Below are 16,255 nucleotides of genomic sequence, written 5' to 3' on the forward strand. Positions count from 1 at the left end.
CTCTGTCAATGAATCATTTAACATTGGCTAAGGCAGAAAACTGCCATGTGGTCTGATGTGTCACAATTTCAAACTTTTTATAAAACTGATGGACACTGCAACTTTGTGGCTAGAAAATTCCATCAGAAGGAGAAAAAAGAAAGACGCTAGTGTAGTAGCCTAACAGCACCACCCTTTGGTTGGAAAATGCACTTACACCAGCAGTTATACAGACTCATCTATGAAAAACAAAAGATTTGTTTTACTCTTGTGAAAATCAAGTTTTGTGCCCCTCTATCTTTGACTAATGAATAATGTGCACAAATGTAGAATTTTAATGTGCAATGAGATAAAAACAGCATCTGTGACACAAAAGATAACCTGGCATGAGTGGACTTACAGACTCACAGAGCACTGTAGGATAATCTGAGCTACATCAACCTGACTCTATCCACAGATTAAGATTAAAAGGGATTAAGATTTGGATACGTCATACAGATATCACAATGTGGAAATTTAATCACATACAGTGATGCAGCACCCAGTGGTTTTGCGTTGGTTTTGTGTGTGTGTGTGCATTATATCATCTGTCCCTGGGGTCACTGAGGTCTGCTATACATGAAGCACTTCATACACCTTTGACAGATCAGCCTAATGCTAAATGTTTCTAATCTAGATTCAAGCATGGCTGGCCACACTCTAGTCTTAACATCAGTTGTGAACTAGATTAGCAATGAAAGAAAAGAAACCAGAGTGCATCTATATATACACTGCTTATGTGCAAACCATGTGCCTGTAAGCCAAGTTATTCCTGACCCTGGAAACAACTGCTATTAAAGATTTTATTGTCCACTTACTTGATTGATTTCTTGCTTTTGACCCCATTGCTTTATCCTCCAATAACAGAGTAACGTTTCCTCCTAGAAATCAAATGCTCACTGCTACAAGCTTAGTGAAGTATGGCTGATAGCCCGTAATAGCTACTGCTGTGAGTGGGTTTATAGATTTTATTCTTCATTAAAAACTGATTCCAGTGTTTTGGGGCTGCCAGTCCTGTCACAGAGAGACGTTTGAGTGCTAGCTGGCTCTTAAGGAAGCACTCAAAGTATTTTAGGCGGAATAAAGTCATGCAAGCAAATTCTTAAGACGGAAAACAGAACAACAACAATCAGCATGATCACCACAAACTGTATGTAAGAGACCAGCACAAAGTCACACATTGGTTTTTGAAAGCCAGCAGTTAGTGTTTAGGCCATGTTGGGGGTTTTTTGAGTCAGAAGTGAACATATTTGTACAAGAGGGTCGAGTGCTAAGTTATCATGCTTAGATATCAACAAGCAACAGTAAAGTTTGCAAAGCACACTAGTCACAAATACCTGCTAACTGGTGCTAAAAAGCCTAGAATACATATATCAGAATTTAACTCACCAAGAGCACAGACCTCTAGGACAGGCTGTTTTTATTAGCAACAAATCATCATTTGTTAGATAATTCCAACAAAAACACACCTAAAAAGGACCAGCACCACAAAAACAGTGACTCCACTTAGTGGAGGAGAGGCTCTGCACACAGCAAGGCCACAAGTCACCACTTTTAGGATCCATCTGTCAGTCTAAGCAGCCACACCCCTAACTTTAAGCCTTAATAGATTATAAAGGCTGCATTATAAAATAATCCCAGGCTGCCAGGCACACAGTAGTTACAAAAGGGCAAAAAGCGGTGGGGGGGTTTTCTTTTTGCCAAACTCTAAAAAGGCAGCTGACTCAAAGTCAGCTGTTGGACATTTAACTTGGGAGTGTTTGGGGGTTGATTAAATCTTGAAGCCGGCCTCCATTCACCATGTGGCACCTCCTGTTGGATTCGTTTTTTCAAACTTGGAGGTCATCTCTTAGCAACCAGAAGTAGGAGGAGGAGTGGCCCTAGTATAGAGCCTTGCTGAACTCCTGCAATTATTTTCAACTTCAGTAATCAAAAAATATATTTCACAATTAATGACAAAGTGCCCAAGTTGGCTGTTTTTCATTTATTTACATATTTATTTTTAATTAAATTTTCATTTATTTATTTATCTGCAATCTTAAACGTTCATAACTTCTTAAATATAAGGGGATTAGCATTAGCATTAGAAGAAAAAACTGAAACAGTGCTTTCTGGGTAAATGTTAAAGGATAACAGCATGTGGGACAGGTATAGGCGGCTGGTCAAACCAAGTTATAGCATATGAAAGTTCTTCTTTTAATCTACACTTTGACACCAGACTTGTCTTCTGGCTGTGACTCCTTCCATGTGTTGAATACAGTACACTCATTTTTTCATTTTTAACACTCAATTTGGAGCCTTCAGTGCTTTCAGTGTTATCCTTTCAAATTCTACTCTGGTAGTATTATGTTCTTGATGCCCACCTCGTTTACTTCAGTGTTTCCTGTAACCCAGACAGGTATTAAAAGAAAATAAAAAGCTGATTCTGAGGGGTTAACAACTGGCAGACTGGATTCATTTTATATGGAATGATCCTGTTACAGTGCATCCAATTTTGCAGTCATATACAGTAATAAAATCTAACACCAGAACCCAGACAGCAGTAACATAGATTAAACTGATGTAAGTTCACGTTGCTGCCATCAAACCTGCAGAAAAACAAAGAAACAATACAATCGAACTTTTACACTTTCTTCATCTATGTGTTGTTCAAAAGTTTTGCCAAACAGATTTTTCTGTGTGCTGAGCATGTGCAAAGTAACACATCAATTGCGTGACTGACTGAATTACGGCTACATCGCATTATAACTGGCGCTAATATAACTTCTGTTTTATTTTAAATAGAAGCCAACATTGTAACAATAGAAATGTCATAATGTTGGCTTCCATTTAAAAAAAATGACAAACGAGATTTCTGTTGGCATATTGCCATTATTTGTACTGAACCAATTATTTATTTGTGTACGTCTGTGATGCTGATGTTTACGTGGTCATGTGCCTTTTCTTTTTTCTTTTTTTTAAAATTACGCTTATGCTGTTGTTGCAGTCAGTCACAAACAGCATTGTGGAACTTTGCAGTAGTTAAAAGGATGGGTGGGAAGGGGGAGGTGGGGAGTTGGACGAGGTAGAGGCGTAGCACCAGGGAGGGGTGGGGCGGGAACTATGGAACCCGGATGCTGATGCTGACCCATGAAAAGGAGGAGGAGGAGGAGTGTAATAGGTGGAGGAAACAAGAGGGGTAAAAAACGGGTAGCGGCAGAGTAGAGGAGGACATCCCGTCAATGATAAACACTCCCATGGATGCGGCCAACTTCGGACTACCTGAAAGACTCGAAACTAAAATGTTTTTACTTATTTAGCGTTTGTTTTTCTGCTCCTTATGCACGAAGCAGCCGGCTAAGGGAGGAGATGCGGTGATATCATGAGCAAAACCGGCCAGCGAGAAAGAAAGGAAAGACAGAGAAGAAGAAGAGAGAGGGAGGGGGAGAGGGAGCAGGGGAAGAGGAGAGGCGGGGAGTCGGCTACCACCAGGCCAGCTGAGGATGCTTGTTGTTTCTAGAAGCGGGATTAATCACCGGGTTGAGCGCTGATCCTTCTCCCGGCGCAGCGAGCGCACCTCTCCACGCTGCAGCTGTCCCGAGCCAGCACGCCTTTCGGCCGTCTGGCCCGGTCTGCCCCCGAGGCTGTTTGCCTTTTTGATGCTCTTCCCCCTCTTCCTCTATTTCCTGATGCAGGGCCGGGGAGGGGGCGAGCCAAAGTGTGCACCGGATATTGGAAAACCCATTCTTCTTGCTGATGCTGTTTGTGATAATAGATTGTTATCTGGACAACGCCGCATCTACACAGAAAGGCAGATTGTGACCAAATGAGGCCCGACTTGACAGGAAGAGGGGAATGTATGGGCTCGGGAGGATTATGAAAACATTTTTTTTGGACGGCAACAGAAGAACGGGGGTCCCTGATATCGATCAGGGCATTCTGGCTTCGGATATTTGAGACTGCTCTTACAGAAATCAATCTGTGGCAAATGTAGCCTTCCTGTCCAGGTCTGAGTGAGATTTTTCGTTACTGCTGTACTCTTGGCCAGCTGCATAAGCTATATAGGATCAATCAGCTTTAAACTACAGTTATTTATAGCAGGGGGGTGGGTTTAATGTGACTGTTCGCACCTCTATGGACATCTCCCATCTCTGGTACCGGCTAAACCTCACACGTCCTCATCTCTGATCTTTTCCTACCTTTCCCTTGAATGATGCCGCTTCCTGTGCTTTGGTAACACTGACTTGAAAGACTCTGGATTTACAGAGTGGAAACAGGACCGGTTCTCACTCCTGACCGCATGACAAACAATTGCATGGGAGTAGCCTGCAAGGCCCGGCTTTAGATCACGACCAGTCCGCACCTCCTCTCTTCTCCTTTCCTCCTCTCTGCACCGCCGTATAGCCGCCTGTAATGTGCGTTACGGCATTACGCACGGAGCAGGAGCGAGCGCTATCTTGATTTGCCTTATATCTGGAATAGAATTTCATCTCGGGAAGGATGAGCAGCAAAGAGCTGACGGTGGGCCAGTCCAGTCAGTTTGTGGGGCCTTACCGGCTGGAGAAGACCCTCGGGAAGGGACAGACAGGTAGGCACCCTGCAGAGTAACGCAAAAAACAGGGCGTCTGCAAGGTGCGCCGGGGTGTAACACCCCACTGCAAAGCCACTTTAACATTTCTGTAATATCGAAGCTCATGGTTTAATCCGTATTTATTCTGTACACTAAGTCTTCTCATCTCCTGTAGTTTTATCCCTCCACGGCCTTCTTAAAGGGTCTCCCAAAGGCTAAACATTTTTGAGGAGGTTTCTGAGAATGGAGATAACTCTAAATCATTTTTTAAAGCTGAGTTGGAAGAATAAAGCTTTTTGAATTAATCATGACATCCCTTCCTTCCTGTTATTCACACCGCATCATGATCTGCGATATTCAGATGCTCTCTTCTCCTCCCTCTGTCTTGCTTCTCAGGACTTGTGAAGTTGGGTGTCCACTGTATAACAGGGCAGAAGGTGGCCATAAAGATCGTCAACAGAGAGAAGCTCTCCGAATCGGTCCTAATGAAGGTACAGCACTCCAAATTCACCTCATCTACTTATCCGGCTGTCTTTCTAGCTGTGCCGTGCATATAGTCACTGTGGCTGTCATTATGGTGGCTGCCAAGCTCAAATCATGTTAAGCTTGCACTCTGCAAAAATAGCAGCAGAAAATGAGTCTTTATTTTTGTCAAGAAAAGCCCGGCAGTGTGTTGGAACTTGGAGCTGCCGAGTGTGTGTGGGCACTGCTTCTGTATACCGAACAATAGGGATGATTTCATTCTGCTAATTAAGCCCTCTGATGAAAGCAACTGCAGCTGAAATACACTGGACTGAACTGAAATCTAAATAGCTTGTTCATGTTGGCGTTTTTAATGTGGTTGATTGCTTGGAGCTTTACAGGGTATGTCTTTTTTAGAACTGGCAGGTTGCACAAGGCACACTTTAGGCGCTAGACTTGCAGCACGGTGCTAGCATATGTTTTAAGATGTGCAAAAATGTCAGCATCCTAAAAACACTGGATAGCTCAAGATTTCACGGTGAGGCAGGTATATATCACACATCTGGTATGTTTGGCTTAAACATCACGAACTTGCTCCTGTCCCATTTCCATGTGTGTGTTTATTTTATCAGAACAATACAAAATAATGTTTTCTTTCTATAGTCTGATAACTGTGTTGGGAAAAAAGCAGCATTCACCAATAGCACGTGACAAATGCCCTGAATCATTCAAGCTTAAAAAGGCACAAAATTCAAGGGATGAACCAGTGCTGTGTTCACACATAACAGACAACTTAGCAAAGAGTTAGTGCTAGTGCTGCAAAAACACATCATTTGTACCAATTTCTTTAGCTGAATATTCAAAAAAATGCCAAAGAACAGTTTGACAGACAAAAAAATTATATTTTTTGCACCAACAAAGTGATTCCAAAACATGGCAAATCTTGTCATGTGTCGTGTGTCTTTAAAAACAAGTGGTGGACAAAAGAAATGACAGGCCTAAAATCTATCTGCAGTCGATGACCTGAAGAAGGAGAACCATCTCAGAAACACAAAAGAAGTCCAGGTGCCTCTCTTTGAATCTTGAACAGTATCTGAAAGTTGTGCCCTTAAGGAGTAGGAAAAAATCCAGCAAAGAGTTGACACAGAATATGAGAGATGCATGTGACCTTTGTTTGGTAAACTCTCATCAGAAATGGTCTCACTAGAAGGATGGATGTCAAGAATCCATCTTAAAGAACAGGAACAGGAAGAAAAAACTGAGGTGTGCCAGGATAGAAAACACACAATAAAACACTATCAGTCATGGATTGGCTTCCCCAGAATCTGACCTCAGTTGTATTGAAGCAGAGTGGAATCATGTTGACAGACAACAAAAGGCAGCCAGTTTCCAAAGAAAAGTTTTTGATGTCCTTCAAGAAGCCTTGAGGACTATTCCTGAAGACTAGTTTAAGAAATTACAAGAAAATGGCCTCAGAGAGTTCAGACTATGGTGAAGAATAAATGTGGTCATACTAAATACTGACTTATATTTAGTATGACCAATATTTTTTTTTACATCATATACTGTATTGCTGTACATTTTTGAATGTTTCAATAAATTGCTGCACATATTTCCCAATTTCCTACCAAAATATAAAGAAATCACTGTGTGGCTCTTTTACATATATTTTCAGTTTTATGCTGTCTTAAAATATATTTCTTGCATCACAGTCCTGTTGTATTCTATTAAACCAAGCAGTTTTTCATAGATGTGTTTTACAGAGACAACAAGTAGTCCTTAAATGGCTTCACAAAGGTCTTTGTTTAAACTTTTAGGGCATTTCAGACTATATTTTTCAGCTGTAAAGTTTATTTAAAAGACAGTAGGCATGACATGAATTTACTGTCCAGCAATCAATCTGGCAGTGTGGAAGGAAAATCAATGCTGCGCCTAGTTCTCTGCCACGTGTTCTGCTCTATAATAGGTCATGCTGTGGACAGCTACTAGAGCTGAATGAATGAATAAATATTTAAAAGGAACACTTAAAATTACATTTCTTTTAAAAAATAGGCATCCATATTTTCATGTATTGTTATAAAACATAAGCAATAAGCATAAAAAGTTTAGCAGTAGCTAATATGAGGGCTGTCTGCCCCTGTCTAAGGAAATACAAGTACTGAATTTCAAATCAAATCAAATCACTTTTTTTGTCACATCACATGTGCAGGTACACTGGTACAGTACATGTGAGTGAAATTCTTGTGTGCGAGCTTCACAAGCAACAGAGTTGTGCAAAATACAATAATGTAAAACAAGCAAAATATAAAAATGGCTAATCTAAAAAGTAATAAATATATGTACAATATGTAAAGGTATATACATTACTGAATGTGTATACTAAATATGTTTTTCTACGTGTGTGTGTTTGAGTGTGTATATAGTATGTATATACATGTTTTACAAATGAAATAAAGTAAACAATAAAATAAGATATATAAAATATACAGAGGTTGGTATGTGCAAAACAGTGGTATTTATATACAGTATGGAGTGCATAATGTTGAAGTTCCAGTAGTGAGGGTGAGGTATCTATGAAGTGTTCAGCAGTCTGATGGCCTGATGGAAAAAGCTGTCTCTCAGTCTGCTGGTACGGGACCGAATGCTGCAGAACCTCCTTCCTGATGGTAGTAGTCTGAACAGTTTATGGCTGGGGTGACTGGAGTCCTTGATGATCCTCCCCGCTTTCCTCAGGCACCGCTTCCTGTAGATGTCTTGGAGGGAGGGAAGCTCACCTCCAATTATACGTTCAGCACACCGCACTACTCTCTGGAGAGCTTTGCGGTTGTGAGCGGTGCTGTTGCCGTACCAGGTGGTGATGCATCCAGTGAGGATGCTCTCAATGGCACAGCGATAGAAATTTAGTCAGATAAATCTTGAAAATGGCCTTTAGACAGAAAAACTAGCTTTTGCTTTGGTTTCATCATATTTGACTGATCAAAGATTAATAAAATAAAATGTAACTTTATAAGTTTTACAGAAAACTGCTCCTGGAATCAACTGGCACAGCCTGGTCTCAAGGCAAAATGTGAAATAGTCACCGAAAAGAAATATTTTGGTTCATTTAAACACAGGTAATGTGCTACAATAGGAAGTAGATTTTATGCCTTAAGCTGTGCTCTTCGGACTCTTCAAAAGGGATACGTCACCTTGACAGAGCTTTGAAAAAGTGGCAGCCATATTTGAATCCAAACCATGTTTTATTTCATAAACCTAGAAAGTTATTTTGGTTTTCAGATGCTAACCAAACATCATTAACATCAATTATTAATTCTGTGTGGAATTTGAACTATGGTCTCTGAGAGACAAAATGACTCAACCATAGTAGCCCTGCTAGCTAAGAAGCTGCTTGCTAAAAGAGGCTAAAATGTTAGCAGCAAAATTACGTAATTATGTATTTCTTTGGAGGTTTGTTAGCTATGAGTTGCAAATGTTATTCATCCATAAAGCAGGAGTAACAAAAAACAAAACAAAACACAGGCTCTAAAAAGGGATGCACTAATAATTTGTCAGAATAGCTCTATAAGCTAATACGGGCCTTCTTGAACGATATCTGCGTATTGTCAAAGTAAGATGATATTTACTGCAGCGGTAGACGTTTATGTACGGTGACACATCAATTTTGCACTAGTTAAAATGTTCAGAGATGGTGTGGTGAAGAGCTGAAATACTTTTAAAAGGCTTGGTTATTTTTCTATAATTAAAAGTTAAAAGACAAACGAACAAAACAACAGAGAAACGGCTGTGCCAAACTGTTATTTTTAACTTGGATAGTGGCCCAGAAATTCACAGTCACACTCTGTACATGCCAAGTCTTTATCTTCATGAAAGTTTAGATAAGACTCAGGCTTTAAACTAGTATTTTGATTAGTAACTAGCATAATGGAGCTAGCTTACTATGGCTTTGACCTGCTTACTAGCTTGCGCAAAGTAAATAATGGTATTAGAACAGCGTACATTTGATTCATGATTTCTTAACAATTTCAGTTTCAGAACTTTTTGTTTTAAATTATAATTTGTGTATTGCATCTCTACTTTGTTATTATTTCAGATTATTCTGCACTAAATGTAGCAAACTATTGAAAAGAAGTTAAAAAACAAGTCTGCCTATTCTGAATTTTTACCCAACTTATTTTTTTATATGCTTGTGTCCTCCCTCTTGCTGTCTTACATCATATTTCCCTTCCTCTTCTGTCTGACATTTCCATTTCTATCATTTCTAACTTGCTCTTTTCTCTCTCCCTCTCTCTTAACCTTTCTCTACACCTCTCCCTCCCTCCGTCTGTGCAGGTGGAGAGAGAAATAGCTATTCTTAAACTAATAGAGCACCCTCATGTTCTGAAGCTGCATGATGTCTATGAAAATAACAAATACCTGTGAGTACATCTCTGTGTCTTTCTCCTTTCTGCTGACATAAAATAATCTGCTTCTGGATCTCTGCTAGAGCAGAAACAACACTGAATTAAAAAGGGAAGAATGTTCTGTAAGACAAAAGCGAGATAAATAAGCACATGGCATAGAAGATATACTGCAGAGATACACCTTTTGTTTTTTTATGTTACTTATTTCTTGTCTGTGACCCAGGTACCTTGTGTTGGAGCATGTATCTGGCGGAGAGTTATTTGATTACCTGGTGAAGAAGGGTAGGCTCACCCCCAAAGAGGCCAGGAAGTTCTTCAGACAAATCATCTCTGCCCTCGACTTCTGCCATAGTCACTCCATATGGTCAGTGAGAAGCTACAGGAAACCTTTCTCATTTGTCGTTTGCCTGTTGATGACTTTTCTTTAATGGCTTTAAGAACTAAATCATTCTCAGCTTTTCTGATCCTTTACTTAGTTAAAGTAGCAGTATGACAATTTAAAGATCTACAAGTAAAAGCAGTGCTCACAAACTCCTAATCAAGGAACAGTATGAATATTATCAGATAAACTGCAAGCAAAAATACTGATTCTGCAGATATTTGCTGCCTGGGCCTTACAGGTTGTTATGAATAATAATTAGACCTGGGTTTGTTTTATCTATTTCATATTCAAGCAGCTGGTTTAGCCCACTGGCTCCCAAGATGGAATAAATGAGAGATAATTCATTATTCATTTAGCCACATTCTAGCTTCTCATCGTCTTATTATAATAGAATTTGGAGAATTAAAATAAATATTATTGAGTATTCGTATTTAGATTTATTTAAAAAAAAGGTAGAGGATTAAAACTATTTTAGATGAGTGTCCTAGCCAAGAAAGCACAAATGAGACTATGTTAGAAGTTTAAAGGGACCCTTTAAACAGTGGTAGGTGCTCATATTAGCCATTAAACCTTCAAATACTCAGGTCAGCTAATGTATCTATAGTGCCTATGACTCAAAACACTAATAGCTTCAGATCATTTTTTCTACTCTTGTGTCTTAATGATTTCAATAAGAGGGAAAGATGCCTAATATGGTCATATCGGGCACCGCCCACTTCCTATTTTGTTGTTTGAGGGGCAGAAAAATTGTCTTAAAGAGAGGCTAGCTTTAAGGAAAGGATTATTTTAAATCATCAGTTGTGGAAAGCTACTCTAGTAGAGTTCTTCAATAAAAATGGGGATTTGGAAAAGAGCATAATCAGTCCACTTGAATGAGGAATTGTCTCTGGTGGAATTATTACCAAATGCAGATTGAGCCCCAAGGTTTTCCATCTAGGGGCCAAACCTATACGCTAGCTGTATGTGATTTTTTTAAGCTCATCATATACTTCTAATGAAGAATTATTGTTTATTAATAAATTGCTGATTGTGGCTGTTAGATAACAGCGATTTTTCAAATTCCTCATTTCATATTTAGTGGTGACTCAAACAAAATTACACTGTGGATACAAATTTTGGTGACTGTTAGTTATGTGTGGGTAACGTACACTGAACGTGACCCATAGACAACTTGATTGGCTTACATGTTTCACTGCTGATTGGCTCTTTGGAGGCATAGTCATGACAATCACCATCTGTGTTTGAATTCTAACACAGGTTGATTTTTTTTTTAGCATTATCTGAGTGCCATGTCACCTGCTTATATATGTGGTCTGATTGAAACCAGTCCCCTATTAGAACCACATGGAGGCTTTCTCTTCCAGATGCCTAACCTTTAATAAACACTGTGCTATGAATGTTCACGTCAAACAAGTCAACCAAATATACAAATAAGTACCTTTCTTCTTTCTACTTACGGCTTGGAAAAAATACTTCCGTGCTTTCATTGAGTGTTTGTATGTTCAGTCACAGAGACCTTAAGCCAGAGAATCTTCTCCTGGATGAGAAGAACAACATCAGGATAGCAGACTTTGGCATGGCCTCGCTACAAGTTGGGGATAGTCTGCTGGAAACCAGCTGTGGGTGAGTATGGCATTCATTGGGCAAAGACCACAAAGAAGATTTTGTGGTTCAGTTGTCTTATCAGTTTTATTGTAATGGATAAAACAGATAGCATGTGTGCAGTATCTTAGTATTTTAATGACTTTAAGCAACCCATAAAACATCCATTGTGCTTTTTACATAATCAATGGCAGCATTCACCAAGAGCTCAAACGCTCAGCCCATTGGGAGGAATATGGATTTAAATGATAAAATTAGCAACAGATTGTAGGTTTTACCTGGATTCACCTATTCAGTCCGTGGATTAAAAAGCAGGTGTTCTCAGTTTTTGTACTCTCAGATCACAACACAATCAACATCCATGAAAGCATTTTTGATATCTTGGTGAATAAAATAATTCTTTCCTTTCAGATCTCCCCACTATGCTTGCCCAGAGGTCATAAGGGTAAGTTCCTTACTTTAAATGAATGATGTTTTTTGTGTGTGTTTGCATGTGTAACATTAACCCACTGCTGGGTTTCAGGGTGAGAAGTACGATGGTCGTAGGGCGGATGTTTGGAGTTGTGGAGTCATTCTGTTTGCTCTCCTCGTGGTAAGAAGATTCTCTCAGCTTCTGGGGTTTTTATATCTCTTTCTTATATTGTGTACTCTTTTCTTTTTTGTATGATTGTATGACTTATGTCTATTTAGAACATTTGCTCTTTGAGCTCTCAGTTATTAGCTGTAACCACGTAACCCAAAACTGAACCTTGTGGTTGAGAGATGAACAAAAAGTACTTCTTTGGCGAAAAGAAAGAAAGAAAGCTGGGGACCATATGCTATAAGGTTATTAAAGAGGTCCAGGTGGGAATCTGCCCTGAGGCCTTATACTGCAGGTCTTCCCCCTGCTCTCCCTCCCAGCTTTCCTGTCTTTTCTCCACAGTCCTTTCACAATAAATGCTAAACAATGGATAATATTTGATGTGGGTTAATAACAGTGATCTGATTTCCAAGATCTTGGCTGAGGTCTGCCATGTGCTTTTACCCCTCTGAGGTCACCCTGGGTGATTTGTCCTAACTTTATATTTTGGAGAAAGGCTTTTTTTCTTTGTTTCCTGATTGCCAAGACAAGAGAGAACTACTTAACACAAAGAAGAAGTAAAAATTCTGATTGCCCTGGGATGGATTTAGAGTTAGGGTTAGGACTGAGTTCGTTACCGATGATGACTTAGAGCTCAGAGGGATTATCAGTTCGACACGGCATTCGAGGGTCCACTTGGGTCTGAGTGATGTCAATTGTCAGATCATAAATGCAAGGTGCCATGCACATGTCTAAGTGCTTTCCAGTTTTTTGGGACTTGTCTGCAAGACACTATACCACATTGCACAAACTAAACATCCTTAAGGTGGACTTGAAGCAGGCTTGGTTATCAGTGGTGTCCACAGCTTTACATGTTCATGTCCTTAGTCCTCAGGATATCATAAAGGTGTAACGTGTGGAGCTGGTACTTACTCTCAGTGTCACCAGCTGTTATTTGATGAGATACATCTCAATTTGGACAGAAGAGTTGGACCAAAAAAGCAATTCTGATATCTGTACATAAAGACTTTAAATGGTTAGGGTTGACTGGAAAAACAATTTTGATACACAAAGTTGCCAGCTGCAGACTGGTGAACAGTTCTTCTTTTTGATTAAACCACCAGTACTTCTTAATCTCATCCTTTCTCTCTCCATCGTCTGCCGTTACTTTCCAGGGTGCCTTGCCTTTTGATCATGACAACCTGCGGCAGCTTCTAGAGAAAGTGAAAAGTGGAGTATTCCACATGCCACACTTTATACCTCCTGACTGCCAAGCTTTGCTCAAAGGAATGATAGAAGTCAACTCTGACAAGAGACTAACGGTAAGAAGGGAACATGTCACTTAAAGAGGTCACTATTACCAACATTAGCTGATGGTGATTTACCTAGATTTTCTGAGCCCATGTTTTAGTTTTTGGTGATTATATAATAATAATGCAGCAACGCACACGATATGTAACTACAGTGACATTGAAGAGGTTATCCAACATCATGTTGGAAGCAAAGATGAAGAGCTCTCTCTGAATTCTTTTCTGTTTTCCTGTTAAAATCTATCGGAAGGAGAATAAAGGAGCTTCAACCCGCAAGATTAGGCATGACTATACAAATCAAAAAGTGTACTCTAATTTGATTCATTTTGTTCTACAACGAACACAACTAAACATTTTGTAATTATGGCTGACTTGAAGCTAACTTGTCTGGCTATGGATTGTTCCAGATAAAGACATTTTTGGACTTGCTCATCTGACCGACTTTCATTAGCATATCTGGCAAGCTAGCTTCCTACTAACAGTATTAACTGGGCATTACTTCCTTAAGAATACCGCCTGCACAGATAGCAGGTTGGTCCTGCTTGTCGCAGTCGGAAGTCCTAGCCAGTGTTACCAGCTAAGAGTCAAAGCCATAAATTATTACCCATTTTATGAGTTGTTTGCCTCATGACATTGAAATAAATTATATTTTTTGAAATATGAACACATAGGCAGCATGGTGGCATGGTGATTAACATTGTTGCCTCACAGCAAAAGGTTCATGATTCGATTCCACCATCTGGCCGGGGCGTTTCTGTGTGGAGTTTGCATGTTCTCCCTGTGTTTGCGTGGGTTCTCTACAGGTAATTTGGCTTCCACCCACAGTCCAAAGACATGCAGTTAGTGGGGTTAAGTTAATTGGTAATGCTAAATTGCCCATCAGTGCGATTGGTTGTCTGTCTCTATTTGTTAGCCCTCTGACAGACTGACACCATGTCCAAGGTGTACCTTGCCTCTCGCCCCATGGTAGCTAGCATAGGCTCCAGCGCAACCTAGCAAGGATAAGTGGAATGGATGGTTGGAAATATGTCTGTGAAGGTTCTCAGTCATCCAAGTCATCGTAGTCTAAGGAGCTTGGAAAGAAAAGCTTCTGGAGTTCTTGGAGTTGCTTGAAGCCGTTTCACCTCTTCACCCTCTTGGGGCGGGGGACACTCCCACAGGGCTTAAATCTGGGACTCTCCGCCATTTGACCCTAGAACTGAAGAAGCTTCTCAGATGAGAGGTGAAACGTCTTCAAGCAACTTAAAGAAGTCCAGAAGCTTTTCTTTCCAAGCTCCTTCATTGGTTGGAAATATGAACACATGCAGTAGCCTAATAATTGGTAAAAATCAGTGTAAACTCAAAATGTACTTGGTAACTATCTTAACACTAAACTACAATTCTTTTTCTCCTACATGAGTTATGGAACAGTATTGTGTGTGTTATCATTCCGTTCAAGTTTCCCATTTTTAAAATTTCGAAAAATAAAGGTGGAGATACTGTTTCACTGAACTGTGGAATGTAATGTTAACTGAACTAGCTAAGTACCTGCAATTTGTATGATTTGTTAGTGACATTTCAGCCAGATAAACTGTAGCACCATTAAAATGAAAGGCCTGTTTTTGTCTTCCTCTATTTAAAATCAACATCATGCTGTTTCAGAAACTAATTTTAATGTTAGATCTGCCTCCATAATCCTTGTAAATTGCATCAAATGTAAAAGCCTTTCAGGTGTCGTAAAAGTAGCAAAGGAGGGTGAGGATTATCAAGTTTTTTACAGCACGTGGCCTGGACATTTAAAAGGGTGGATGAGGGGAAAAGAAAAGACCCGGCCTCTGGGTTTGCTTCAAGATGTGACAGAAATGAAACCTGACACGAGACCTTACAGAGAGAGGATGAAGGAGAGAAACGAGGAGGGTAGAAGGAGTGAGCAGAGGCATGGCCCTAAGGTTTTGCTGAAAGACAGAACTAGAGTCAGCATATGACAGAACTACCACTATTTGTTGTTTCTATTCTTAGACGCAAGTTTGTAGTTTTTAAATGTTTCCAGGAACTCAAAACCTTTTTTAACTAAAGGTCAGATTCTTGAAAAAGAAAAGACTGGTAGGGTGAGTAAGTGAATGAATAAAGAAATGAGTGAATGATCTGGGCAGCTAGATGAAGTTCCATTGCACTCAGGTTATAAAATGAAGCTGCGATAAAGCAATCGTGTGGAAATTAATTCATGCTTAACAGGCAGATAGATGGGGACAACTGTGACAATGTGTGTCACAGAGGGCTGTAAAATAAGGACAGAGAGGAGGAAAAGTCTGGTCAGTTAGTCTACAACAGCAGATTTAATCAAAGCTGTGAGTTTGTCTGATGAGCTGTTGATTAATGGAGCCTGAAACCAGGTCAGACTGTCTCTCCCTCACTCTCTGCCTCTATCCGCTTCCTCGTTGCCTCCATGGAAACCACCCACTGCACAAGGAGACAGATTTCACACCAGTTTAGTAGTAGTTAAGATCAAATAAAGCAACACATCTTTAGTGTTTCATCACATTTAATTTATAACAGGAGGCGGTTGGAAAGGCTCCTGTCTGCAGTCCTTTGTAAGCAAGTTAACCAATGCAAACCCCTAGCTGTGTGCAGATGCTTGCAAGTTTCCTCTCTGCAGATGTATAAATGCAGTGCTTACACAGTAGGCCCACTTTCTCCTTTTATACGCTTGCGGAACTGCAGCTGCTTCATTATTCTAGCCCCAAGAGATGCTGCACAGGACTGATGCGATGGCTTCCACTTATATGCAGTCCTAATGCAGAGAATCTAATGTACGAGGGCATGTAGGACTGCTGCAGGGAAACTTTTTACCATGTTGTGAAAACTAGAATCTGTGGGCTTTCACTGACTAAATGCTCCACCAGTTAGCTCATATAACTATATTGACCTTGCTGACATGTTTATATAATGAAGATAAAAAATACTTATCATGTTTACGATCATGTTAGCCTGTCA

The 16,255-nt window shown here is 40.0% G+C and overlaps 1 protein-coding gene across 2 annotated transcripts in view; it reads left to right on the forward strand.

The window, feature by feature from the left end:
- The first annotated feature begins 3,206 nt into the window (after positions 1–3,206).
- LOC134625871 (serine/threonine-protein kinase BRSK2-like) overlaps positions 3,207–16,255 on the forward strand; it is a 35,991-nt gene continuing 22,942 nt past the window's right edge. For both annotated transcript variants that reach the window (XM_063471192.1, XM_063471193.1), the window contains exons 1-8: positions 3,207–4,585; positions 4,964–5,058; positions 9,359–9,444; positions 9,653–9,793; positions 11,318–11,434; positions 11,825–11,858; positions 11,937–12,005; positions 13,148–13,294. In XM_063471192.1, the coding sequence (XP_063327262.1) occupies positions 4,498–4,585; positions 4,964–5,058; positions 9,359–9,444; positions 9,653–9,793; positions 11,318–11,434; positions 11,825–11,858; positions 11,937–12,005; positions 13,148–13,294 (777 nt within the window). In that variant the 5' untranslated portion in view covers positions 3,207–4,497. The remainder of the gene's footprint in view (positions 4,586–4,963; positions 5,059–9,358; positions 9,445–9,652; positions 9,794–11,317; positions 11,435–11,824; positions 11,859–11,936; positions 12,006–13,147; positions 13,295–16,255) is intronic.

The sequence above is a fragment of the Pelmatolapia mariae genome, linkage group LG4 (assembly GCF_036321145.2).
Source record: "Pelmatolapia mariae isolate MD_Pm_ZW linkage group LG4, Pm_UMD_F_2, whole genome shotgun sequence".
Taxonomy (NCBI): domain Eukaryota; kingdom Metazoa; phylum Chordata; class Actinopteri; order Cichliformes; family Cichlidae; genus Pelmatolapia; species Pelmatolapia mariae.